Source organism: Medicago sativa, chromosome 4 (assembly GCF_051527215.1).
Source record: "Medicago sativa cultivar Bolivia chromosome 4, Bolivia_mono, whole genome shotgun sequence".
Classification (NCBI taxonomy): domain Eukaryota; kingdom Viridiplantae; phylum Streptophyta; class Magnoliopsida; order Fabales; family Fabaceae; genus Medicago; species Medicago sativa.
Window position 1 is genome coordinate 82,151,971 of NC_140752.1, and position 26,224 is coordinate 82,178,194.

At 33.9% G+C, this 26,224-nt stretch overlaps 4 protein-coding genes across 9 annotated transcripts; 2 read left to right on the plus strand and 2 right to left on the minus strand.

Annotated features, from left to right (window-relative positions):
• Positions 1 to 3: 3 nt before the first annotated feature.
• Positions 4 to 5,095, plus strand: LOC146932674 (metacaspase-1-like). Of its 2 annotated transcripts, XM_085704396.1 has the most exons (5): positions 4 to 2,358; positions 2,711 to 3,041; positions 3,682 to 3,799; positions 3,888 to 4,079; positions 4,805 to 5,095. In XM_085704396.1, the coding sequence occupies exons 1-5, from the start codon at positions 1,848 to 1,850 to the stop codon at positions 4,862 to 4,864; spliced, it is 1,212 nt and encodes a 403-aa protein (XP_085560522.1). In that variant the 5' UTR covers positions 4 to 1,847; the 3' UTR covers positions 4,865 to 5,095. The 2 variants fall into 2 exon arrangements, with proteins under 2 accessions (XP_085560522.1, XP_085560523.1); XM_085704397.1 differs by lacking the exon at positions 3,888 to 4,079 and having other exon boundaries at positions 1,713 to 2,358.
• Positions 5,096 to 5,877: 782 nt separating this feature from the next.
• LOC146932675 (metacaspase-3-like) lies at positions 5,878 to 8,404 on the plus strand. 5 transcript variants are annotated; one of them, XM_085704395.1, is made up of 6 exons: positions 5,878 to 6,531; positions 7,168 to 7,210; positions 7,292 to 7,384; positions 7,468 to 7,585; positions 7,824 to 8,021; positions 8,114 to 8,404. In XM_085704395.1, exons 1-6 carry the CDS (start codon positions 5,967 to 5,969, stop codon positions 8,171 to 8,173), a joined length of 1,077 nt encoding a protein of 358 aa, XP_085560521.1. In that variant the 5' UTR covers positions 5,878 to 5,966; the 3' UTR covers positions 8,174 to 8,404. The 5 variants fall into 5 exon arrangements, 4 of the variants coding, with proteins under 4 accessions (XP_085560521.1, XP_085560519.1, XP_085560520.1 ...); XM_085704393.1 differs by having other exon boundaries at positions 5,879 to 6,531; positions 7,051 to 7,210; XR_015007194.1 differs by having other exon boundaries at positions 7,051 to 7,384; positions 7,820 to 8,021.
• Positions 8,405 to 8,635: 231 nt separating this feature from the next.
• Positions 8,636 to 18,158, minus strand: TOC64-V (translocon at the outer membrane of chloroplasts 64-V). Its single transcript, XM_085704390.1, has 13 exons — positions 17,766 to 18,158; positions 16,517 to 16,669; positions 16,303 to 16,427; positions 15,402 to 15,527; positions 14,947 to 15,129; positions 14,642 to 14,783; positions 12,976 to 13,144; positions 12,233 to 12,367; positions 11,925 to 12,125; positions 10,072 to 10,199; positions 9,935 to 9,986; positions 9,471 to 9,540; positions 8,636 to 9,109 (listed from the first exon to the last, which is right to left on the minus strand). The coding sequence occupies exons 1-13, from the start codon at positions 18,011 to 18,013 to the stop codon at positions 9,027 to 9,029; spliced, it is 1,815 nt and encodes a 604-aa protein (XP_085560516.1). The 5' UTR covers positions 18,014 to 18,158; the 3' UTR covers positions 8,636 to 9,026.
• Positions 18,159 to 21,096: 2,938 nt separating this feature from the next.
• On the minus strand, positions 21,097 to 26,194 carry LOC146932677 (putative protein phosphatase 2C 9). The gene is made up of 6 exons (XM_085704398.1): positions 25,991 to 26,194; positions 25,719 to 25,812; positions 23,380 to 23,610; positions 22,814 to 23,090; positions 21,962 to 22,116; positions 21,097 to 21,585 (listed from the first exon to the last, which is right to left on the minus strand). Exons 2-6 carry the CDS (start codon positions 25,749 to 25,751, stop codon positions 21,445 to 21,447), a joined length of 837 nt encoding a protein of 278 aa, XP_085560524.1. The 5' UTR covers positions 25,752 to 25,812; positions 25,991 to 26,194; the 3' UTR covers positions 21,097 to 21,444.
• Positions 26,195 to 26,224: the final 30 nt, after the last annotated feature.

Below are 26,224 nucleotides of genomic sequence, written 5' to 3' on the forward strand. Positions count from 1 at the left end.
GTTATTTTATATATATTGTTATGCATAGTAAATGTTTTTATATGTATTTATTTAATTAGCACTCTTGTTTTATTGTTTGACTTTAGTATAGTTCTGGATTAATTTTATATGACTGAAAAGAAAAAGACAGGTCCAAATAAATACAAATAGTTGATATAAGCAATGCAGGCATTGAATATACAAATAACTAACATGTCATTGTCATGTGGGGCTGGGTGGGAATGGGTTGATTCCTTCTGATACATAAATAAAATTACATAATTTTAAGGTGACTACTTGGCTAGGGTGAAACACAATGAATGATACCTCTCATGTGATAAGGTCATCATCCATTGAAAATGAGAGAGAAAGAGAGTATACAATTAATGAAATAAAAATAGAAATGAGATTTTAAGGATAGAGATTTAGAAACATGAGAGAACATGGGAAAAAAAATTGAGAGAATACATTCTTGTAGGAATGAGTGAATATCATATGAGGGTCTATTGAAATCTCCATCATTCAAAGGAGAGAGAAAAAGAGTTTACAATGAAAAAGAAACTGAGACTTAAGGATGGAGATTTAGAAATATGAGAGATAAGAGAGTACATTCTCATAAAACGGAAATAGATCATCTCATGTGACATGATGGTCCATCTTAAAACGAATTAAGGAGTAGGTTTCGACCTTTATATTATTTCAATTTCAATACGGAGAAGTTTTTGGGGTAGGATAGGGAGACTAGATCAAGAAGTTTTTGTGAATTAGGGTATGTTTGAATTGTTTTATTTAACATGATCTCTTGTCATAAGTATTTGTGTGATTCTTTGAGAAAGTTTATAAAAACAACTTATGTGTATGCATAAGTTATTTTCAGATTATTATTATAAGTTTTTCATAATTGTTTATGAAAAACAACTTATAGGATATATTAAGTTAAGCATTTTGTCCTTACAGTTTATTCAATTATAATTCGGCTTACTGTCATAAACATCATAGAAACACCAGACCTTGAACACGACACATTGCGTGCATATGTCAAAAAAGTTCCATGCTCGGACAGATTTCTATTTTGGTAAAGCTTGTAATATTCTTTGAATCCAAGGAATCAAGCCAAGTTGGAAGGCAGGCTGCTTTAGAATTTTTTTGGTATAAAAACAAAGGAAAATTATACATTTTCGAGCAACTAAAGATATTAAATGTCAAGGGTATCTGGTTCTTGCTTCTTTAAATTGTGAGGAATATCGAACAGAAGCATATCTTCACTTAGACACAAATGAGATACACCATTGAAAACACATATTCTGATTTTCCACTCATTTTCTCAGTTTCTCCTCTCTTCAACTATAGTCCTTGATTGATATATTAAAAGTGAGCACTTGGCATCCCCATATTTTTAAACGTTTGTAACTAGAACTTTTCGCTATTTATGGAATAATTTCTGGTTTGAAGTTTAGTCACAATTAAAGCATCTCGCCCTCAAAATCGAACTCGAATCACGTTGATAGTCACAAATTACATGAGATACCTAAAAATATATATGTTTATAAGTAGGAGGCATCCCCTACCTTATAAACCAGTTTTGTATGATTGATTTAGATTGAACACAAATTTTAAGATAATTTCAAAATATATTCGACATCAGTTGGGCCATCCACTTTGGATCACTCAGGTCACGCTTCAAATATCCAATCCTAAGGGTCAGGGGAATGTTGAGAGTCTCACATAATATGAAAAGTGACTTGAAAATATGTTCATATAAGTGTACAACACAAATTTGAAATTAGTCCCAAAACAAATTCTAACATACATTTCAGTGTGTCTTTGTGCCTACAAATCTGCATTTTAAATATCTTGATGCTGCATGCATGCTAGCTGGGATCACACTGCAAACAATGGAAGTTACATCCAAATACAGAAGATACAAAAAGGGTGCTTCATCTCCTACAAACACTACTGTACATGGTTGCAATGCTTGCAGAAACATTTGCAGTTCTCATCACCAAAGTAGAGAAACAAAAGCACCCTGCAGAGGTAGTTGTTGCTTTCTATGTAATATTTGTAATTCAAATTCGGAACATGGGAAATCAAGGGAAAACTGTTTGGTTGGTTCGGTGAAAAAAATTGGAAACAAATTGTTCAAACTTGACAATTCAAATAAAAATGGAAATTTTCTTGGTTGGTCATCATCACCATCTCCTTCAATTGTCTTTCCCACATCTTTTCCAAGAAGATATAACAAGCGTGCCGTTCTCTGTGGTGTTTCTTATTCAACAAGAAAATTCAGGCTTAAGGGAACCATTAATGATACAAATAACATGAGAGAGCTTCTGATTAAGAATTTTAAGTTTCCAAATCAATGCATAAGAGTCCTTACAGGTACTATAAACTTTTATCTTACACTATTATAATTGAGTAAACTGTAACTTTGGTTATTGAATGTGTACGGTGTATTCATTATAGTAACTGAATTAACCAAAATTACAAAAAAAAATATCTCATGTATGTCTAGTTAGTCAGTTTGATTCTCAAATGTGATTTCTCGAAAGTTTGTTTGTTTGGTACTTAAATGTATCCTCTATTAGTCAGTTCGGTCCATCAAATTACTAACAGAAGATTTACTCGATAATCAAACAAACTTACATAATTTGTATTCATCATGGTCTCAGCTACATTGTGCTACAAATTAATTAATTAATCATATTTGTAAACTAAAACGAATTTTATGCAGAACAAGAGCAGAATGTCGATTTAATACCAACGAAACACAACATATTGGAGTCTTTAAGGTGGCTTGTGAAGGACTGTGAGGCAGGAGACTCATTAGTCTTTTACTTTTCCGGACATGGCTTGCAACAACCAGATTTCAAAGAAGATGAAATTGATGGGTTTGATGAGACTCTTTGTCCTGTTGATTTCATTAAAGAAGGAATGATTTCCGACAATGAAATAAATTCTACCATTGTTTGGCCACTCAAAAAAGGTGTCACACTTCATGCTATTGTTGATGCTTGTCATAGTGGAACAATTCTTGACCTTTTACATATCTATAACTATCAAAGGTAAATCTAATTTTATGGTACACAAATTTGACTTCCCTAAAATGAATGAATAAAGATTGGTAGACACCCTTAATGTGTACATTCCTTTGTAGCACTCTGAAAAATTTCAGCTAATCAAATATATGGTCTGTGTGACCACATTTTTTCAGTTGCGTGACCACTATTTAGAAGCTGAAAAATGTGGTCACGCAACTAAAATGCGCGTGACCACTATTTTTTCACTTAGTTAACCAAATAAATTCTGGAAAAATAGTGGCCACGCAACTAAAAAAATATGGTCACACAGACCATATATTTGGTTAACTGAATTTTTTTAGAGTGGTACAAAGGGGTGTACACATTAAAAGTGTCTACCTATCATTGTTGAAAATGAATAGAGAAAAAAGAAAAATAAATCAATAGTTAATATCTCCATACACTTTTTATTTGTAGTACATGCAAATATAATATCAATTGTACGTTGATCTGTTCAGCGATAATAGATATTATTTAAATTACTCTCTAAATAAAAGTGAATTTCTCACTTTATAGGAGGAGTTAAATCCATTGTACTAAGTAGGATGATCTAATTTAATTTCCATTGTATGTGATTAATTTTGTTTTTGCATATTACCAAAGTAAAAAAACAACTATCTTGCAGTGGCATTTGGGAGGATAACAAGCCCCCTTCTAGAGACCCTATAAGAAAACATACAAGTGGTGGATTGGCTATTTGTCTCAGTGCTTGTGAGGATAGCCAGATGGCTACTGATAGTGCAGTAAGAATAAATTAATCTTGGATGTTTAATTTTCTTAGTATATGAATATGTGTCAATGCAATGCAATAAATTAATTCAATGAACGTAGGTTTTTGGCGGAAAGGGAATGAACGGTGTTCTGACTTATTTATTCACAAAAACAATTAGAGAATACCCTCATGGAATTACTTATAGGGGTCTACTGGCAAAAATGCATGAAGAAATTAAAAAAATTAACAGAAACAGATCATGCAGTTACCGCATCTTGCACCATATCTTCCACCGTAAAATTATTGCACAGGTTGGATTCCATAACTAGCTAATATAATTCCTTGTTTATATTAATCTTTTTTGTTTACCATGTGCTCCAATTACCTGTGAAATAAAAATAATAGAGTTCTATGTATATACTATATATAGTATGTTACTTTACGAGATGTATCATGCATGCATGATTAAGTTAATATTATTGTTTGCAGAACCAAAGCTTTTTGAAAGACTAGAAAATATGTGACATAATCTTTGGAAATCTAGTTTGCTTAATGTTGTATGGATTTGATTCTTGCAACTTTCATTGCTAAATCATATTTTTCTCATGCATATATTCCTTTGGAAGTACAGTTTAGAACTTTTAGCAGGAACAATTCTTGTGACCTATTTAGTGGTTGGCATTTTATCCCTAATTTGTTGTAAACAAAATCTAGTAAAGAACCAATTTAGTCCTTCACAATTTGCTCAAAGTCCAGTTCAGTCATTGACAAAAAATAATATTTAAATTAGTCAATACTCAAATTAGTCATGACAATTTTATACGAAGGACAAATTAGTCTGTTGATTGTGATTCATTATAACAAAAGGACTAATTAATGTGGCTTCGAATGAAAATATAAGAACTAACTTGGGTGTCATTGAATTGTCAAAAAGCAAAACATGGCGTTTTTTCCCCTACAAAATATAACTATTTGTCAAAAACAACTACTTATTTATGATAAAGATATTAACGATGAAACTGAATGCATGTTGCAGGATCCTCTTTTATCATCATCTGAGAAATTTGATGTTTCTACAACAATATTCACATTGTGACAATGAGAATACAAGTTAATTGCAATTTGCTAGGCCTTGATTTGGAACTGGACAGACTGAACTTGTAGTATTTCTTTTTAGAAAAACCTGAATCAATGTTCGTATTCAATTTCAACCGTAGCATCAATAATTGTGATGTTCTACAGTAACAAGTTGTATTCACTTTGTGATTGCATCAGGCCAATGATTGCAACATTCTTAAGGAATATAAATTCCAAAATAAGTTTCCTATGCTTTTTTCTTACACCACCACCACCAAACAGCAAATACATGAACAACCATAGTTCTTAAATCACCTCCAATTAGGCAATCTATTGTGAATTTGTGATGGATTGAGTGGCCTTCACAATTTCACATCAATCTAAAACAATCAATTCATTATTTACTGTGTAACTTTAAAAAACGCATGTTGAGTCCCACAACTTATTGATATATTGTTATGGATGGTTCACTTCAACAAGCAATGTCCTTTGCAAGTAGCTGTCTCGTCAATTTTCTCCAACGGTGAAGGAAAAACTAAGGACTCACGTTTTAAACTTAAGGACTCAGAGAACAACCGTTGGAGGTGCATAAATTATACTAAACTCGAGACAGCGCTCGTATTCTTGTCTATGCACTTGCAAGTTAATATTGCAACAAATAATTGGTGCAACTCCTAACACATAAAGGGACTTCAAGTTCATTTAAGTACGCAGTTACAATGAGACAGATTTAGAGCCAAAGCTCGTAATACACTCTTTCACATTTTGCGCTACTGAACAGCTTAGCCTATGATCGACTGCTATATCATCTTCTAATTACTCAATTATACAAAACTGTAAGATCAGAATAGTTCATTCTTCATAAACTTTTTTCAGGTGTTATTTCTAATTGATTGTAAGACTTAAGTTTTTTCCAATAAGCTCAGCCATACATTTTTATATGCGAATGTCAAGCTTTACGGTACATTACATAAATATGAATGCTAAATTTCATGGGCTCCTTATTCTTGATTCTTCATCTCAACAATAATTGTCCATAGACAGAAAAACAAGTCAAGATATTCACTCTCCACTAGATAAAGCCATTAGAATCCTATTCTAAATAGACTTAGCTGAAGTTAATGTACACGTTCTCTAAACTGTTTTCTATTAATCCATTCATAATTTCTAAGCCTCATTTTTCTTTCATTGGCTATACCATTCATCATATCTTCAAACAAGAAAAGAAAATTATCACAATGGCAAGTAAACAACATAGATGTAACCAATGTGGAACATTGCTTGTGGTTCCAATAGCAGTCCAAGCCTTTAAATGTGCAATGTGCAATGGCATCACACATGTTCAATCCACTGGTCCAATGAATCAAGCCTATAACTCTCTTAATCATATTGCAGGTCTATTTAGAGGCTTCATGAATACTATAACCACTAGCTCAGCAATTAACAGCAACTCCAGTAATTATGGGACAGCTCATTTTGGGCATTATCATCAGCCTCAGCCACTAAGGCCTTCATACCCTTTGGTTCCTCCTTCTCCATATGGTTCCAAAAGGGCAGTTTTGTGTGGAATTTGCTACCATGGGAGGAGTTACAAGCTTAAGGGCTCCATCAATGATGTAAAGTGTATGAAGTACTTTCTGATTAAGGAGTTTGGGTTCCCAAGTGACTCCATTCTCATGCTCACAGGTATTACCACCTTACAAACATAATATTTATTTACATTTGGCATTAAATGTCCATAAATATATGTGATAAGAACACACAAGATTTGATCATGGAGTTCGGCCAATTGTGCCTATGTCTCCGACTGCAGAGTTGTGCGATACCTTTCTATTATTCAAGCTTAGAGTCTAAAGATTACAACTTGTGTTTAAATTACAGTTCAATTTACAAGATTACCCCTAAACCATAGCGGGGTGCCAGCTCAAGCGACCTAGTCACTTTTCAGTAAACAATGAGTTGTACCCAACAATAAATTATTTGGGTTTCTGTCACCAAAATACTTTGTTGTTAAGGATCTTAGTCATTGGATCAAGATGAGGCAACTCACTTTAACATGATATTTTAACAGCATCTAATCCAAATCCGATCACAAAAACAAAGAACAAAGTTTGAATTTTGAAATGATACTAGCATGAGTATTATCTATTAGGCAATGTAAGATTACTTCAGTCTTTATATGAACATTAAGAAACCTACCTGCAGATGATAGGGAGGAGAGAAATCTACTAAAAATCCCAACAAAATATAACATTCAAATGGCTTTAAGGTGGTTGATGGAGGGTAGCAAATCAGGGGACTCATTGGTGTTCCATTACTCAGGACACGGCACACAGGAAGTGAACATGGATGAAATTGATCATAGGTATGATAATGCAATTTGTCCTGTTGATCATGAGCACAAGGGGAAGATACTGAATAATGAGATTAATGCAACAATTGTTAGGCCACTACCATTTGGTGCTAAACTTCATGCCATTATTGATGCATGTCACAGTGGGAATGTTCTTGATTTATCATTTGTGTGCAAGATGAACAGGTAAGTTTATGAATAATGCTTATTTAGTTAAGTATTAAGTGTTAATAATACTCTTTTCTTGTGAACTGAATCTATTTTAACAGGGAAGGGTATTACACATGGGAGGATCATACAAATTCAAGAAATTATGAAGGCACAAAAGGAGGGGTAGCAATTTGTATTTCAGCTTGTGATGATGATCAAGTCTCTGTAGATACCTCTGTTAGTAATCATTTTTCTCTTTCACATATATGTGCAATTTTTTACTTTCTTATTGAGGCATGTTTAGATCGCTAGTATAGAATGAAATGGAATTGAATAGTCTAATAAGATTTAAAAATATGAATGTTATCTTGTATTATTGTATTCCATATCATTCATCATATATCAGCAATCCAAACATACCGATTCGTTGGAGAAAGAGATTGATGAATTTATTTATGTGGTTTGGTATAGATAGGCCTTAAGTGGAAAAGAAGTTACAGGTGCCTTGACTTATAGTTTCATCCAAACAGTGCAAAATGAACCTGGATTGACCTATGGTCACTTGCTTAGTACCATGCGTTCTACCATTCATGGCACTAAAACAGGCATAGTTACCCTAAATGGTCCAATTGCTTCACTTTTAAATAGACTACTTGGCCTCCGCATCAAACAGGTATTTTACTATGAGTTTCATATTAGAATAATAATATTTTACTATGAAGTATGAAGATGATGCTACAAAATAATTTGGATTTGGATTTGCAGGAGGCACAATTATCATCCTCGGAGTTGCTTGACATGTATAAAAAGCAGTTTATACTATGATATGGTATATTCTCACCATCACAGAATAGTGATATATTGGAGAATCTTGAATACCATTTAAGGTTGTTATATAGCTCTTGATAATGTTGCACTTTTCTCTTTTGTCTGTATGATGTTGATTATAACGAGGCTATACCTCTCTTTCCATTTGAACTTCCTATTTACTTTGGATTTGTTGTAGTTCTTTTATTTATTTATTTTGATTAATCAATAGTTAAATGGTTTTATCTATATCCATATATACTCTTAATTGTGTTCCATTTAGCCACCAAATGTTTGTACAAAGGCTAGCTAACCAAACATGAAACATGAACTTCTTAAACACAAACTACGGTTCCTTTTTGGTCTTTAAACTTGAAATAAAAGCCATCTAAAATAAATATGATACAGCCTTTGAATGAGGGTTTGATTATGACTTATCAAATCTAAATTTCAAATCTAAATTTCAAGCATGTTCTCAAACCAATATTAAAATTAGAAAATGATACAAATATTCCAATTCTAGAAAAATGTTTTCTACTGTAACAAATTCTTATTCTTACTATATGATTTAAAGAAAATATGATGGGCCATGCGCTTTAAAATGTACAGAGGCTACTAGGTCAACCTTATATATATAGGTGCAAAATTATTGGCAAAATCCAATAGGGTTGAATAATATTTCTGACAGGATATATGCACAAAATGAGTACAATGCCGCACCTCATCAACAGAGGTTTATCTCTTCTTTCCTTTCAAAATACCTTCATTCTGAAGGTGTAGTCAGTGTAAGAACAGAACCAAAATCATATATTAATATTTCCACATCCACAGCTATTGATTTTCACTTGGAGGGAGGGAGGGAAAAGCGCACTCAACTCGTCAATTTTCTGACCCTTTGCACAGCAAGACTAGCATCCTTGTTCTGTGGTTCAAGAACAAGAGCATGCTTAAAATCTGCAGAACATAAGAAAGAGAAAGAAAAAGGACCATTAAGGATGATATGAAGTGCAAGGTTAAAAAATAATTGTAAGAAAATGAACTGCATATGAGAAGACGAGTGATATGGCAACTAAAAGACACAACAATGAGCTTCACTACGCTACGGAATTTTCCAGTGTCTCAGAAATGATATATATATATATATATATATATATATATATATATATATATATATATATATATATAGACACACACACGCACACACACACATACATACTAGTTTTGGAAACATACCACTAAAAACAGAAATGATGTATTTCCAGGAACGGAAAAAAGATATTTAAGCTTGTAAATTTACATAAAATTTAAGGCTCACCTTCAAGAGCCTCCTTATACCGAAGTAGTGATTCTCTAGCAGTTCCACGTCTCAGATATGCCTTCACATTCTGCATGGAAATTACGCACTATTCTCAGTACAGCTGGAAATTACACACTATTCTCGGTACAGCATATTAGTGTTATAGAAAGTTATACAAATTCAGCCGGTATCATAATTTAAAGAATCCCAACAAAATAAAGGAATCTTTGGAATTAAACATCATCAAACCGATCATTATCAAGGTGCACAAACAATAATCAGCTGCTATCAGTTAAAGGGTGCAGCCAGCTCTGTGTTATTTTGAGGTGGGGAGGGGCGTATTGTAACATCTCAGAACATGAGGAATACCCCATTCGTAGAACAGTTGGTTATTAGAGGGTAAAAAATGAAAAATTAGACACCAAATATTAGAATAGAAAATAAATTGGTCCATGGCCACTGTCATAATCCCATCTTCTCACCTTCTTATCAAGCAATATTGCCTTACTGCAGTCTTCTTCCGCTAGCTGAAAGCTGCATAAGTTAACAGGTGAGAACGGCAATCACAGGAAAATGGTTTAAGTGTGAGGATACTTGACAGACAGGAAAAACCTCATACCATCCTAGCTTTAAGCAAGCAGCTGCTCGGTTGCAGTAGTAAGTTGCATTCGTCCCATTCAATTCAATAGCCCCCGTATAGTGAGTGACTGCCTTATCCCATTGCTTTTCTTTAAATGCCGCGTTTCCCTGCAAAAAAAAAAAAAATCTTTTAGTAGCTTAAATAAAATTATCCAACCCCGATTTATAGCATATAAATCACACTAGATCAAGAACTAAAAACTAAATCCTCGTGGATAAAATTTGAATGAACAATTAATCAGGAACAGTTTCATGAATAATTACTACAGATTTCCACAGATAATAGATGACTATATAATTGCATCGTCGCTCATCAGCCATACTTTTGAATTGGGTAAAAGGAAAGAGAGACTGACATTTATGTTAAGGGGATAAATCCAAGTGTACTTCGAGTGGGCATCAACAATGGTTACGAAATTTAGAAGTCCGCTTGAAGACTCAAAGGGGGCTGATCCACATAGATTATTAACAAGGAATTGAAATGATTCATTCGAAATAGTAGAAGAAATAGATGGAACAAAATGGACTTCTCTCAAGAAAGTAGCATCAATTTTATTAGGTAATAAGTTGAGAAAATGGAAGTAGCCGTCAAAGTGCGAATTTCAGAAGAGAGCTGAATTCAAGGAAAAGTCATAAGGCCAAGACCAACAATAAGCTATCCATACAGAATCGGTGGGTAAGTGTGAGAAATCAGGAAAATGTGTGGTGGGAATTTAAGAGTAACTTCAATCTTAAACTAAAAATTACCTCTCTGAACTTTGGGAAGAATGGAGCTGTGCCCCTGTATCTATAGAAGTGCAGGTACAGGAGCGATTGGTATTTTGTTACATGTTACAACTACCTAAAACAAGCAAAATGTAACTAACAACTAACTACGACACAAAGCGTAAGAGAAGGTATTCTGTGCAACAGGTTGCATAGTCTGACCTAGGCAACAGCATATCAGAATACTATCTTTTTCTATAAATTATTTTAAATTAGTTTTAAAGAATGCATTACAAGAGCCCATGAACAGATCATCAGTTTGCTCGAGTTCAACTTTGCTATTAAAATAAGGGTCATGCTAACTAGTGCCTCCGGGGCATTAGTTAAGGAAAGCAAAAGCAGAAAATTTTGCATTGAAAAGAGTATTTTTTACACTTTTAAGAGTTTGAGTACACAAGTTCCAAGATTTTTTTACTATATTAGTCTCCTTAACTAGTGCCCCTAGTTAGCATTTTCCTAAAATAACCTAATATTTAAGTTCAAATTCAATTCAATTGAATCTGAATTAAGCCCAAGCTAAGCTATCGAGCTTTTACTAAGGCACGCTTACAGTTTTTTGTAAAAGGTTCGGTGCATTTTCCAATCATACTTCGGATTTAAGGTGATACTAATCCAAGTCCTCATTTAATAACAACTTCGGATTAATTGATATTTGCATCTCATCATTTAAAGGGGAGAGAGAGGGGGGTGGGGGGGTGGGGAGGAATGTTTAAGATTGATATATTTTTGTTGAGAGTGTTATAAAAGAGGGAAATGATTTGGAGATTTTGCCTAAGCCCTCCAAAAACCCTCTCGCAATACGTTTTAAATTCCACCAAATAGGAGAGTTTTATTTTTCTGGAGAAAAATAAACCCCCCATGCAAAGTGGAGCGCGGTCATCATTTCCACTTCTCGTTCCACATTCCTTTTCCCCAAAGCCCACCCTTTCATTTCCCTCCTAACTCCAAAACAAAACCTAGAACCCCATCAAGCAGAATCCAACTACACATCATGGCTTTACTAGATAACTGAACTGACAAGCTAATAAGAAATGATATCCTGCAGAAAAATGATTATAGAAAACTAACCTTCTCCTTTAAAAGTTCAGAAGGTTCGGTATTTCCATTGATGTTTGGTAATGGAATGGAATTGAAACCAGAGCTAGCCTGCTCTTGAAGAGCTGTATACATATCCAAGATAGTGTCTAGAAGAAATTTGTCACCTCCATGGTTTGAGATGAATGAAACAGAAATACAACAATCATCATGATATCCTAAAGGAATCGTAACCTGGAAATAATGTAAGAGCAATACACAAGTCCATAAAAATTTTAGAGCAATAAATAAAATCGAGAGAAGATTTTTTTTGACTCTAGAGCTAAAGGATATCAAATTACCTGACAACAACCAGACATACTAGCAATGCTGGATAATGCAAAACTTCTATCATGGAACTCAGAGCAAAAACCTTTCTTTGCATTAAGCTTTAGTGGACTGTCTGCTACAGAGGGAATAACTAATATTCCACCATCCTGTTGGACAATCAAAACAAGGAGATAGTAGGGTAGCATGGATACATAAGAGTACAACAACAACAACAACCAAGCCTTATCCCACTAAGTGGGGTCGGCTACATGGATCAAATGACGCCATAGTGTTCTATCATAAACCAAATTTGGATCCAACTCATTGACCTCTAAATCTTTTCTAATGGTTTCTCTAATAGTTTTCCTAGGTCTTCCTCTACCCCTTTTAACTTGACTCCTCCATTTGATCTACTCTTCTTACCATGGATACATAAGAGTAGACTTGCCTAAATTATTTTGGCCACTTCACTATGAGAATCAAAGATCTAGGTTATCTTGCAATATGAATATATCTACTTTTCAATACATATATATGTAGATTGAAATACCCTATCAAGACGATCCAAAAGTTATCAAAGAAAATATTGTCACTCTGGACTCCAGGCTTGTCTATTTTTCAGTTTTCTTTTCTAATCTAACTTATAACAACATAATAAGGGTTCCTTACCATAAAAGAAATTGTACAAGAAACTAGTCTCAAATAATAATAATTAGTCTTTCTTAAATTAACAGACTTTGACAGACAAGAAACGATGGTACGAACAGACAAGTACCTTTAACAGACTTTGAAATGCAGCATGCATCTCATGCCTGACTTTATACAAGGCTTTTACATTATCGTATGTAGTATTAATGGCTTCATAAACATGTTTGGGCACAACACGGCTTAACCTGCGTTTGACTGATTTAACCCATTCTTCATAATTGGATTTAAATTCATATCTGAACAGATGAAAACACATTTGTCACATAATGCAATGATGCAATATATTCTATCAAAAGTAAATAAATAACTACATAATCAAGAAATTATTACACACTGCATAACATGTTGTTGTGAAGTAGATAGAATTATCTGCTAATTGCAAAATACATTTCCTGTCCTAAAAATCTTTCAATTTTTATTTAAAATATTCCAGGCACAGGCATCCCCAGTGATATATGGGATTCACATATACTAAATGATACTGGGAATAAAGAAAAGAAAGTTTAGGCCACTGGAAACAAAGTAGTGATTGAAATGAAATCTTTTTTGAAAATTAGGCGTTCTTCTGACAGATTTTTACAACTTGTCATTAAATATTTATGTTGAGATCCCACATTCAGTAATTGATTAGAGATATCCCAAAAATAGCCCTTACAAGGCTTTAGACAGCCCTCAACCCTTTAGCTAACTTTTAGGCTGGTCCACATTCTAAGATGGTATCAGGGTCTATTCTAGGTTTGTTAAACGGCCACCTGCATTTCTCCAAGCTCCAGATCTCCAAACATGGACATCAAAAGGTGTGTTGAGATCCCACGTTGTTTAGAGATAGGGATAAAATAGACCTTGTGGTTGTTATAACATACAAGTCTTTGGCCAGTCCTCACCCCATGAGCTATTTTAGCAGTCAGAGTTAGGACTAGCACATATTCTAAGATTCAAGGATGGAATTTTCTTTAACTGCTAATAAAGCACCGTTGACAATGATAAGAGAGTTATATGCAATTTACATGCCTTGTTTTTGGTAGATTTCATGAACAACAAGTTGGATAAGAACAAATATATTAACTAAACTTTCCAACAATTTATAAACTAAAGAAAAAATCGAAGGCATAATGGCATATGATAGGTCGGTTACAGTTTAAACGCTACACAGATTAATCGGTAACAAACAAGTACTCTTCACTCAGCAAGTGGTGGTGGGGGGGGGGTATATTTATAAAAATACTAATAATAAAAAAAAAAGTAACATTATGCATGCAATACCGACCACAGCAACTGAACAATTACTTTCTAATTATCAGAATACCTATTGTAAGCACTTGTGTGAGCTTCAGTTATCCAGTATAATGGAGTGAGACTCTCTGAACATTAATATAGAATAGCTTTGCTTTGTAATTACAGTCAGTTGCTTATTTTTCATAGCTGGTGATTACTGTTATTAAACAGATTGTCGCTTTATGCTTATCCAGTATAAATTGCCTTTTGTGTTCAGCTTATAACTTTTCTTTGGAGAGTCTCAATTACCAAGATTCATTTTGCCTCTTTAAATGGGTCAAACCTTTCCTAGACCCAATCATGCCAGGACTTTAATGGCATCAGGTTGCCCCCTTTTTCTTCTTTTTTGAGAACTGTCCAATACTTAATTCTTTACTCGTGCACCCTCTTTCATCCTTACTACCTTGTCATTTTTTCTATTATGAAAATTATATCAACATACGATACAAATAGAATACCTTTGTATTGAAAGCATAACCGAAGAGAGGGTTTTCAATATAGATGTTCCATTTTGTTGGGGTGCCGATTGCTCATGAAGCCTTAGACTGGGCACCTTTTTAGCAATATACTCACAAAGATCCATATGCTTTGGAGCCTGATCTGCAAAACCAAAATGACCAAAACACTTAATAATTACACAAAATTCCTTTTGTTTGGTAATTTTAGAGATCAACTTTTGTCTTAAAGAAAACATGCATTATAACAATCAATTTCACTAAATCTCCAGGAAAAAAAATTGGTTTTCAGAGACCCAGAAACTTACATCCAGACATATTCTCGATAGCTTTACCAATGACATATATTGTCTTTTGTGTAGCATCTTTGGATGATTGAAAGAGATCATCAGCAAATATGATACACCTTGACTTTTTGGTATCCACTGAATTCAACTGAAGTAAAGCATGTCCAACACGATGTAGGACAGATGGATCGCGGGCAAACCATCCTGCAATGCAATTAAGTAATCAGCAATCTCAAAAAAATACTAAAACATATATTCAAAAAATGTTAGAAATATTTGAGTCCCGTTCACCTCACTATGTGTAATTTCTTATTAACTTCATCAGTTTTTTCAACTAGTCAATGTTTTAACATGTGTATCTAAATTCACATTCTTAAAGCAGATCACAAGGATACTGCAGAACTTAAGATTTGAAACATATAAATTATGACCAAATCATAATCATAGCAAAAACAGCACAAAACTATGCATCTTACCAATGGTGTCTAAGCTTTGTGCATTTGGAAGAACTCCAATGGTAGATATAGCCCCGTGGGAGGGTCTAAAACCAAAAATACCACAAAGTGATGCTGGAATTCTCACACATCCTGTAGTATCAGTACCTACAAAGACACAATAATCTTTCATGTTCTCATACATAGTTAGGATAGTAAAATCAAACAAACAGCTATTGAGGCCACAACATGGTATAATTGTAAGTGCCCATTAATCATGAATTAAAAAAGAAACAGGATTATGCATGGTAATCTATGCTGCAATTATGAATCAAAGAGATCACAATAACAGACTAAGACCTGGGATCATGAAACTATTACTGCCCTTATATTGTATGGATAACAACAAAAATTGAAAACAACTCTTTAAAACACTGTCAATGTGTCATTTCCCTCTACCACAAGGTGTAATATTACTAACTAAATTCAAACTACAAATATATGAGCTCCAAACATTTGAAATATTAGCACACATTCCAGATGATATAACTTCGATTCAACAAACAGAAATGCAGTCCAGATCAAATATTTTTGAGCTGGAAGGGACTACTTTTATTCAATAGAACAAGCTAACAGGAACAGTCACAGATTGATAATCGATTTTTAATTCAAAGAAATACAGCCAAAAAGCTCTTCCAGGAATGTAGTTTAGTAGAATACAAGTCATAAAACAAAATCATATCAGAATCGCCAAAATGAATATAAGTACTAAATAAATCAGTAAATGACCAAAATATGAGAGGTTTCAATAGCTAATAATGAATGTGATAGATCCATAAATGACCAAAATATTAAGAATGTAATAAATAAACCAGTAAACCTTATAATTTGCATTTCAAGCAATTAGAGGTAGAAATTATTTATAGGTGCCATGCAAACCCACCAATGGCGAAATCAACAAGTCCCGCAGCAACTGCTACTGCTGAACCACTAGAAGACCCTCCCGGGACACACGATGGCATCTGAGGATTAGTTGGAGTACCATAATACTTGTTCTCACCAGAAAATCTGAGATAATAATGCATTAAGTAAATCACATCTGAACAATTGTTTAAGATAACTATACAGAGCTAAGGAATTTCAAAAGTACTCCTCACCCAAAAGAGAATTCATCCATAACAGTCTTGCCAACACAAGTAGCCCCATTGAAGAGCAGAGCGGTCACCACCATCGCAGTCTTCTCCGCCTCCTCGTGCGTTCTCTTCCACACAGGATTTCCAAACCCCGTCACATAGCCCTTCACGTCAAATCTGAAAAACCCCAACAACAGAAACCTCGTCACACCCAGATAAAAATGTCACATACTAAACTTTGATTCGGCAAATTTAAAAATCTGAAAATCTGCAAATTTTCTCTTTGACCCCAACAAACACAACATAAAAATAAAATTAAAAAAACTAACTCTTTGATTCGGCAAATACTATGAATGAACCAATGCTCAAAAAACATAACAAGAAGAAGAATAAAAATGTCCAAAAACTAAAACTTCCTTTATGGCAAATCAAATGTTGTAATATACAAATACATCACAAAATATCAGCAAATTTTGTATACAACCCCAAGAAACAAAAAACAAAAACAAAAAAAAATGAACTTTTTAACTCAACAAATTTTAAAAATGGACCAATACTTGAAAAACATTAACAACAACAATGATATCCAAAAACTAACACTTTTTTTATGGCAAAATACAAATGCATCACAAAAATATCAGCAAACTTTATAGACAACCCCAAGAAATATAAAACATAAATAAATTAACGTTTGACTCAACAAATTCTAAAAATGAATCAATGCTTAAAAGAATTAACAGCAACAATAATGACGTCTAAAAACTAACACATCCTTCATGGCAAATTAAGTATTGTAATATACAAATGCATCACAAAATATCAACAAATTTTGCATACAGCCCCAAGAAACATAAAACAAAAAAATAAGTTTTTGACCCAATAAAACTAAAAACTAACCAATGCTTAAAAAACACTAACAGCAACAATAATAATGTATAAAAACTAACACATCTTTTATGGTAAATCAATGCTGTATCACAAAATATCAGCAGATTTTCTATTCAACCCCATCAAAGAAAAAGTGATAAAAACCAATCTTTTCTACTCAAATAATTGAACCAAAGCTTAAAACATAATATCAGCAAATTTTCTGAGCAACCCCATCAAAAGAAATGTATAAAAACCCAATCTTTTCAACTCAAATAATTGAACCAAAGCTTAAAACACATATTCTAAGCCACCCCATCAAAGAAAAAGTATAAAAAATCAATCTTTTCTGCTCAAATAAGCTTAAAAAACTAATCATTCTAATCTCTTTGTTTGAGAAACGAACGTGTCACTTATGGCAAAAGTGAGAGAAGAAAGAAGTTGCTTGGCGGCAGGAGGAGGAGGCTGAGGAAAGGGAAGAAGCTCAAAGCGTTCAATAAAAGCACCAAAATCAGGTTTAGGAGTATTGCGGCAGCGTCTTCTACGGCGAGTCTCGGAGAGAACGACGATCCCGCCGGCGAGTCCAATTCCGACGATTAACCAGAGTTTGGGATTGGAAGCGTGATCCTTAATCAGCTTCAGTGATTGCGACATGGTGATTGATCGATCAGAGAAAATGTGTGAAATTGGAAGAAAAATAAAGAATGGGTTTTGGAAGGGTTTTACTACTTTTCAAGAAGAGTTGAGAAAGAATATTTAGGTTCGTGACGGCTTCAATTGAAAAAAAATGTCATAATTTATTTTTCTCACGCCACTCTTTTTGTTATTTATCTATCTAACTCATATTTTGTTTTTTAATTAGATTAAATTATGTTCTTGTTGCCTAAGTAAGTTTTATTTTAACACAAGCCTGTTTTGGTAAAAATTGTGTGAAACTAATTATAATTAATATCGGGTTCTTTTCTAGTTGTATATTGATAAAAAAAAAAAAAAAATCACCATCAAAAAAGGGTTATTTTATTTTATTGTAACATCATCTTACATAATGAACTAATGGATATCAATTTGATAAAGATAAAACGTGTATGTGTATTTTAAAATTCAATTTATATTTGTTTTAGTTTATATTTGTCAAATCAACGTTGATAATTTCAATTGTGAAAACAAAGAGAAGCTGTGAATTTTTATTTCGAATGACAATATCAATCAATACTTGATAACTAGACTACTCGAATATTTGTCCTTGTGAGCTTAGCTCAGTTGGTTTGGACAATGCATGATATAATATATGCAAGGTCCGGAGTTCAAATCCCGGCCACTACAAAAAAAAAAAAAAAAAACTACTTGAATATTTGTGGGTGTTGATCTAGTTTACCTTTGTGATAAGGCTTGATAAGTGCTCAAAAGTATTATAATTCATGTGTTAAAATAGGCATTTTAGTGACTTGTTCTGCAAGTTATCTAAGGAAAAGCAATCATTTGTTGTAATTTCACCATTTATGCTTTATATGTCTAATTTCATCCCTCTTATGCAGGAAATGACAAGCAAGGAACAAGAAAGAAGCTCAAGAACCAAAGTCAGCACGCTTAAGCGTCCTCAACACACTTAAGCGTCCAAAATGCCGAGAGCAACTTAATGCACGCTCTTGGTACGCTTTCAGCACGCTTCCAGAATTCAAGCAGCTCGCTTAAGCGACCTCGGCTCGCTTAAGCGACCTCGGCTCGCTTAAGCGACCTCAGCTCGCTTAAGCGTGCAAGTTCGAGAGAGCAACCATTCTGCACGCTATCAGGACACTTTTGGTACGCTCCCAAAGTTCAAGCATCACGCTTAAGCGACCTGAGAATGCTTAAGCGAAGTCCTTCATCTGCAGAAGATAAGGCACACGTGGCAGCTCCCAATTGGCCAGAGGAAGATATTTTGGTAGCACGCTTAAGCGACCGTAGCACGCTCAAGCGTGCAGACACGAATTCTGCTCATTTAAATAGCTTTCTCTTCTCTTTCCACACATTCTATTACATTTTCTTTTATATTTTTCTGGTTTTAGAGAGAGACAAGAGCATTTTCTAGAGAGAGAAACACAAAGTAAGGTAGTTAGGAGTAGATTCAAGCCAAGATTTGTTGAGACATGATGGATCTTGTCATGGAATCTTCATCTTTTCTTCATCCTTTGCAAAGCCATCATAGACATATGTGGCTACATCTATTCTTGTGGTTTTGAGGTATTCAAACAAGCTATTATGTAATCTCTTGATCTTTTAATATATGGTTCTAGCTTATTTATTCAATATTGTTGTTATTCTTGCATTTAATGTTTTATTGAGATTCAAAATGATATGGACACATACTTTTGAATCTAGAAATAGAATAACAATCTATATTAAGTTATCACTCTAGACATGGATGTTAATATTTGAAAATCACCTTTAATCTATAACTTAATGCTTTTGGGTAATTTAATCGGTTGGGAAATCGTCGATTAAACTATCCAATCGACTTTGTGATCGTTTAAATGTTTGGGAAATCGATGTTTAAACGATCCCTTAGATCAAGGCAACTCCCTGTGGAAAATAGGAAAATAGTTTTACACAAACAAACATTTTATATCCAAACACTTAATATGATAAATATTGTGAAAATGCTTAAGATATACGCAACTCCCTGTGGATACGATCCTATATATACTCACATGTAAATAGTTTTATGAGATGTAAAAATCTTACATCAAGGCTACATGTGTCATGTGATTTTATTTGTCAATGAGTGTTATATACACTCTCTTTTTAATACTCACTCTTATTTTGAAAATCATGTGGATACCATATTTTGAAAATAGATCCCAAAAAGGTAATGAAACTTACATGGGTTTCATCCAATAAGAAAAAGAGTGTTACAAAAAGTGTTCCCAACGTTTTTCTTCCCTTGTTTGAATTGGGATATGAATTAATATTATGATAATTATTAATACATGATTGACACCTATATTTTTTTTTTTTTTTACATTTTGTCACCTACATTTATGTATATTTATTTATTTTGCCAATTAGGTCCAACTGCAATGTGTCATGTATTGCTCTTTCTTTTACAAGGTGCCATGTATTGATATTGCTACATCAAGAATATCTAGACTATCTATAAAAATAGTGCATTATCAAGAATGGTTTATGTTAAAAATTAAATTTTATAAATTATATATTGAAATTGCAACTTAAATATAAAACATTAGTCTTATATATCATATGCAACTTGATTGTGACAAACGAGTTCTCTTCAACTTTAAACACTCATTTGCATTTGCAAATTGTGATCTTATAAAAAAATGACAAATTGCGATCTTATAATTAGGAAGGAAGGAACCAATGACTACGTTCTATTGTCTAACAAGGCATTGTATATTCATATTCAATCTTCATTCCAGTCAACCGTTGATAAAGATAATTTGAAAACTATAGGTTTGGACGTTTGGTGTGAGGAGGACCGAGAGAGTAAGAATATTCAACATTCATTCTTTGGACTCAGTCAACTCCACCATCAAACCAAAAAGAGAAAAGAAAAGGGAGAGATATAACAAGTTCACATCCCAAGGTGGCGAACGCCTTAGCTAAAAACGGACTTCCTCTTGATTTCATAAGCATGCCCGGCGAAGGGGATGGGGTCAACAAAATGAGAACAAATGATTTCATGTCTCAAGCAATTACCATACTCACCTGAATTGCAACCGGAGATTAATCAAGCAATATTTCAAGCAATTACCGATCGGTTTTAAAATAAATCCCATGTTCAATAGTGTATGAACTGTGGCCATCCATCATCACACTGCTCCATGACATCAACCATATTACAAAGAAAAATATGATGTATGAATCTATATCACAACCAAGGAATCAATAAATTCTAAATATCACACCACCTAAACTCAAGAATCTCAATTTATAAATTTTTATACATATGAAAGGAAGGAGGCAAATGCTATTTTGAAGAAAAACTCCAAATAACGAGTAGAGTATGGGATTGCATCCTTCTATGGGAAATCCTATATATATACCCTGAAAATTTAGAGTATGTATATGTATGTATGTTCCCTCTTTCATCCCTTGAAACGAACTACAACGCAGGAAATATCATCCTTACTGTCTCTGTTCAATGCCTCAGTAGCTAGTTGTTTAGCTGCCTTTTGTGGATCCTTTATCTTTTTTGCAATATCAACGGCTTCTTGATTCGCCATTACCTGGAGGAATAAATGAAATGTTAAGTACAAGATCGTTCTTAATCAAAGGTATGGAGATTGAAAATTCTTAAAAGATGGATTAAACCTATTATGGTTGATGCACAAAGAATCTAGACTATTTGGATTGGAAGTGGAATAATAATAAAGTGATGAAAATGGAATGAAATCCTACATGATGCAGTGCCAATAGCACATTTGTCCAAATACATGCCACTCTTAGAATTTGGATTTTGGAATGTAATTAGTTGTGTGGATAGTCGTTGAAATGTCGGGGAAAAAATTGGTTGAGACAAAATAAAACCTACTTAAAGGAATGAGAAGTACATTTTTAGCTTTAGATAATAATAGGCAAAAAGAGATGAGATCAATCACAAACCTTCCATAGACCATCGCTAGCAAGTATCAAAAACTCAGTATCTTGGTTAACATCAGCATACTGAATGTCAGGATCGGATCTCAGGTGTGTTTTGAGGTTTTTGTCTCCAAATGCTCGAGAAACCGCAAGCTGCCCGTTCACTCTAGCAACATCTCCTGATATAACCCACATGAAGAAATTATTACAAAATCAAAAACAACAATAACCAAGTCTTATCTCACCAAATGAGGTAGGCTTCATGGATCAAACAAATCCATAAAATTCATGACAAAATCGAAAACACTAAAACGAAAAAGAATCGCGGTGGGGGTTGTGTCAACAATTGGCATCCATGTAATACACCTTTTTTTATCAAGATCCTTGTAATACTTAGAAACACTTAGCGATTAACCTTCTATGCAAATATGGTTTGTATCAATCTAACTCTGAAATACAACTACCGAATCATTAGGGTATGAATATATCCAACATATTTTGGAAAAAAAGCGAGGACAAGAAACCTTCTTTTATTTCACAAGGACTGCAACTTATTTTACTCCTACAATAATAAATGAAACTCAAAAAACTGATATTTTAAGATTTAGTTAACCAATTTTTCCCTTCTAACTTTCATTCAACCCATTCTATACTTTTGCAACGAGTACAAATCATGCATATGTCATAATCAAAATCTATCCCCATCCCTCTCTCTGTCACAGACATATCATCTATTTCTTTCCCGCGCTATAATTGTCCAATGCAAATGAGATCACACAATACCATAAATGAACGAAACGTTATGGAGCAGTAAGATGAATCAGCGTTGAACATGTAAAACCAACACAACATAGATCTCAGGGTTAATTGGAAAACCTGGCATGTTTGAGACAAAGCCGCCTCTGTTCTCAATGCTGCCACGTTCCGTATTAGGTTCATGATCAGTAGACATTTGTACCGCTACCCCTCCCCTTGATAGAACTGCTCGGGAGTCTCCAACATTGGCGACCCATAGTTTCTGATTATTTATGAGAATTGCAGTCACGGCAGTTGATCCTCCTCGCCCCAAATCAGGACTGTGAGTAAGAATTGCCTGATCTGTCGACTCATAAGCTTTAGAAATGGACATGAATGGATCATTCCAAAAGTCGTCCTATATAAAATCACAACATAAATAGTTAACAAAAATAGTTACAAAGGTTCAACAAGTATTACGTCCCTTTCCAAAAATAAAAAACAAGTAAATTAAGTCAATTTTACAAGGTTCTTTCGCAAGAACGTTATGATACTTTTTGCCAAAAGTATGGGAATTTGAGAACAGAAAGAAAATTGTCGTACCACAGACAACATAAAATAGAAATGAAGAAAAGCCCTTTTCCGGAGAAATCAAATGTGAGGCAATAACCAATACATAATATCTTTAGTTTGATTCAACAACTCACTTCCTTCAAGATATTAGAAAAGAGATGCTTTTGCAAATATGACGGTACACTGTCTCCCAGGTGTCCATCGTATATAGCAAAAAGTCCTAGCTCTTGTCCTTTGAAATGGACAATTTTTGCTACGTGATAGTCCTCCATTGGATGGTTGGCTTTCCCTTTAACAAGGCTGAAGCCATATTTGACCGGCGACTGACTGCTCTTGCCTTTGCCAGAGTTGCATGAATTACGCCCCTAAACACAAAAATCAAGTTCAATAATAGAAGAGTTTATAAGACATGTTAAACCAAGCCACATTTCACAAATATATAATAAAGGAAAGAAACATTTTACATCTGTATACGTAGGAAACCAACCACAGTTAGAAATGAAATGGAGAAGCACACTTCGTACTCAAAAAACTCATGTTTTCATCTTAATAAGCAGCAAATTTAATAAGACCAGAGAAATAGTGATAACTCCATCATCATCATCCCATAATCAGTATATTGCCTATCAGCACAAACAACCACGATAAAAGAAACCGAATGAAAGTTTCGTAAAATTTTGGCGTAGGGCTAGGACCTAACTCATCCCCACAAAACTGCATAGTAAGTTGAGGACTAATCAAGCCTAATAAGCATTGCCTGGGTCAAATCTCTAGTTGAAGTGTAGGAGTCCAAACACACACCTCATACCTCTATTGGAATAAAAATGATCTATATACCTCCCTCACATCTAGGACTAAACATCAAGAGCGTGACAAAAGTGGGTGAAATAACAGAGATCCTATCCCAATAACAGATTTAGGATAGACTCCACTACCATCTCAAAATTAGGTTTAGGGTATAATTTAACCTCACAAAATTGGCTTAAGGTAGGGACTACTCAAGCCTTACAAGGACTAACTAGGCTGCAGCTCTAATTGATATGAGATTTTAAGCACCCCTACCTCAAACTCGGTACTGTGCATATGAAGCGTGGAATAATTACAGGAATGTGGACAATCAGTGATAGTTAGACCATCACAAGTTCCAATGGATCTGAAACTCCTATTGTTTGATAATGTTCATATCCATTAGTTATTTTCCTCGTGTCAAACTTGTTTGGATCTTATTCAAGCATTCGAGTGTTGTATTCTTGCCCGTGTCTTGATTTCTGTCTGTTTTCCCTGAATTAGCTCATTCCTATTTTCCTTTATCTGTTCCTCTCTGTTTGGTTCATGACTGAGTGTCTCGCTAAGTGTTATGCCTATTTGATTGATGTACCTAAATTGGTTTCTATATTTTTGGCTTTATTAGGCTGTTTATCTCAATTTAGCTCTACTCCTGTTACAAAAAAGCATGAATTGAGACAGGGGATCATGGATATATTAAACGAGCACATCAAAAACCAATGTAAGATGGTAAGATGGTAATATTTGGTGTAATCCTATAGTAACAGAAAAGTCCTTCATGACGCCACCATTCTCTATAACTAAACATTAGTACAAGATAAAGCATGCTCGTGAACTATTCGCACTTCAAGCTTAAAGAATTCTTGCATAATCTTACAAGCTTGCTTGGAATTGAGCTTTTAGAAGAACTTGTACTGACAGCCACAAAAACAAATCTATACTTCCAATTTCAATTTTTATCAAAGTAAGCAACTCAGTTGGAGAGAAAAGAGACATTGAAGGAGTTATAACTAGTAATATAACAACTAATTTACTAGCATGTGCAAACAGCGTTGTCAAATAGAGGCTGCAGTGGCCCTATAGCATAAGAGTATAGCAGAATTTGATGAACAAATCACTATTGCCCTACTATTTAGTAGAAAGTGTCATCAAATAGCGGCTATTTTGGCACTATAGCCTTGTAGCGTATCAGAATTTGAAAAAACCACTATTTTTTGCAATTGACAACACTTTTTGTAGAGAAAACCCAATTTGGTTGCTGACAATTTTCTCACAGATCAACTTAGTCCCCGACAAAAAATAAAACCCAAAATAGTTCTAGTCTTTGACATTTTCATACGCAGGACAAATTAGTCCCTAACTCAATAAAACATGGGGACTAATTTGTCCCTAGTAAAAATATGTCAGAGACTAGTTTGGGAGTATTTTTTGTACAGAAAATTGTGAAGTAACAAATTGGATCATCACTCAAAAAAAAAAAAATTAGAAAATTTTGAGTCCAACAAGAAACTATTAGTCTCATGTCAAGTGGACATACACTATATACGATATAGTAACAAACCAGGTCAACCAAGTACCTCCTTGTGAAATCCAAAGGAAAACTCAAAAATTATATGCATGGAGATTGATCATTCGAAATAGAAAAGAAGAAATATTACAAAATTGGGTAGAAGAATTTGTTCCTCACCTGACTGGAGCTGAAGCAACAAAGACTGTCCATATATTCCAACTCCCACCTCAAATTTTCTGTATATAATTCAGCATCCAATTCTTCAGCTAACCTTCAACAACAAAAAACATCACGTCAACGAAAGTCCATAACTTTACAAAAAATAATATCCAATAACAGTGAATTATCAGCACAAAAACACGATCATTAAAAAAAAACAATTTTTTATCATCCAGAACAACACCCCATAAAAAAAAGGCATAAATTTTTGTAATCCGAAAATTCCTTACCTATTAAAAATGAAAACTTTGATCAGAAAAAAGCAGAAGGAAGATCTGGGTTGTGTGTGATTGTTACAAGGGTGTTTAAATTTGATTGATGATAATATTAATAACCGTTCTTGTTAAGTTATTATGTGTAAGAAGAGAAAGTCGTGTGTTGAAGTCGTTTTGCTAAGAAATGGAACAAGGTTGCCCTTATTGACTTTTCGGTTTCAGTTTCCCGTGTCGTGTGTTGTTGTTTAT

What these genes read in the sequence shown, in the direction of transcription:
- LOC146932675 (XM_085704392.1), top strand. Translation starts at nt 5,967, where the DNA reads ATGTACACGTTCTCTAAACTGTTTTCTATTAATCCATTCATAATTTCT. An exon ending in CTCCATTCTCATGCTCACAG is followed by an intron (nt 6,532 to 7,050) that starts GTATTACCACCT and finishes ACCTACCTGCAG; the next exon opens with ATGATAGGGAGGAGAGAAAT. An exon ending in AAGTCTCTGTAGATACCTCT is followed by an intron (nt 7,586 to 7,823) that starts GTTAGTAATCAT and finishes TGGTATAGATAG; the next exon opens with GCCTTAAGTGGAAAAGAAGT.
- LOC146932677 (XM_085704398.1), bottom strand. Translation starts at nt 25,751, where the DNA reads ATGGACAGTCTTTGTTGCTTCAGCTCCAGTCAG. An exon ending in TTTCTAATATCTTGAAGGAA is followed by an intron (nt 23,091 to 23,379) that starts GTGAGTTGTTGA and finishes GATTTTATATAG; the next exon opens with GACGACTTTTGGAATGATCC. An exon ending in CTAGCGATGGTCTATGGAAG is followed by an intron (nt 21,586 to 21,961) that starts GTTTGTGATTGA and finishes TTATTCCTCCAG; the next exon opens with GTAATGGCGAATCAAGAAGC.
- LOC146932674 (XM_085704396.1), top strand. Translation starts at nt 1,848, where the DNA reads ATGCTAGCTGGGATCACACTGCAAACAATGGAAGTTACATCCAAATAC. An exon ending in ATGCATAAGAGTCCTTACAG is followed by an intron (nt 2,359 to 2,710) that starts GTACTATAAACT and finishes AATTTTATGCAG; the next exon opens with AACAAGAGCAGAATGTCGAT. An exon ending in AGATGGCTACTGATAGTGCA is followed by an intron (nt 3,800 to 3,887) that starts GTAAGAATAAAT and finishes CAATGAACGTAG; the next exon opens with GTTTTTGGCGGAAAGGGAAT.
- TOC64-V (XM_085704390.1), bottom strand. Translation starts at nt 18,013, where the DNA reads ATGTCGCAATCACTGAAGCTGATTAAGGATCACGCTTCCAATCCCAAA. An exon ending in CATTTCAAAGTCTGTTAAAG is followed by an intron (nt 12,368 to 12,975) that starts GTACTTGTCTGT and finishes ATTGTCCAACAG; the next exon opens with GATGGTGGAATATTAGTTAT. An exon ending in GTATGTCTGGTTGTTGTCAG is followed by an intron (nt 12,126 to 12,232) that starts GTAATTTGATAT and finishes CATTATTTCCAG; the next exon opens with GTTACGATTCCTTTAGGATA.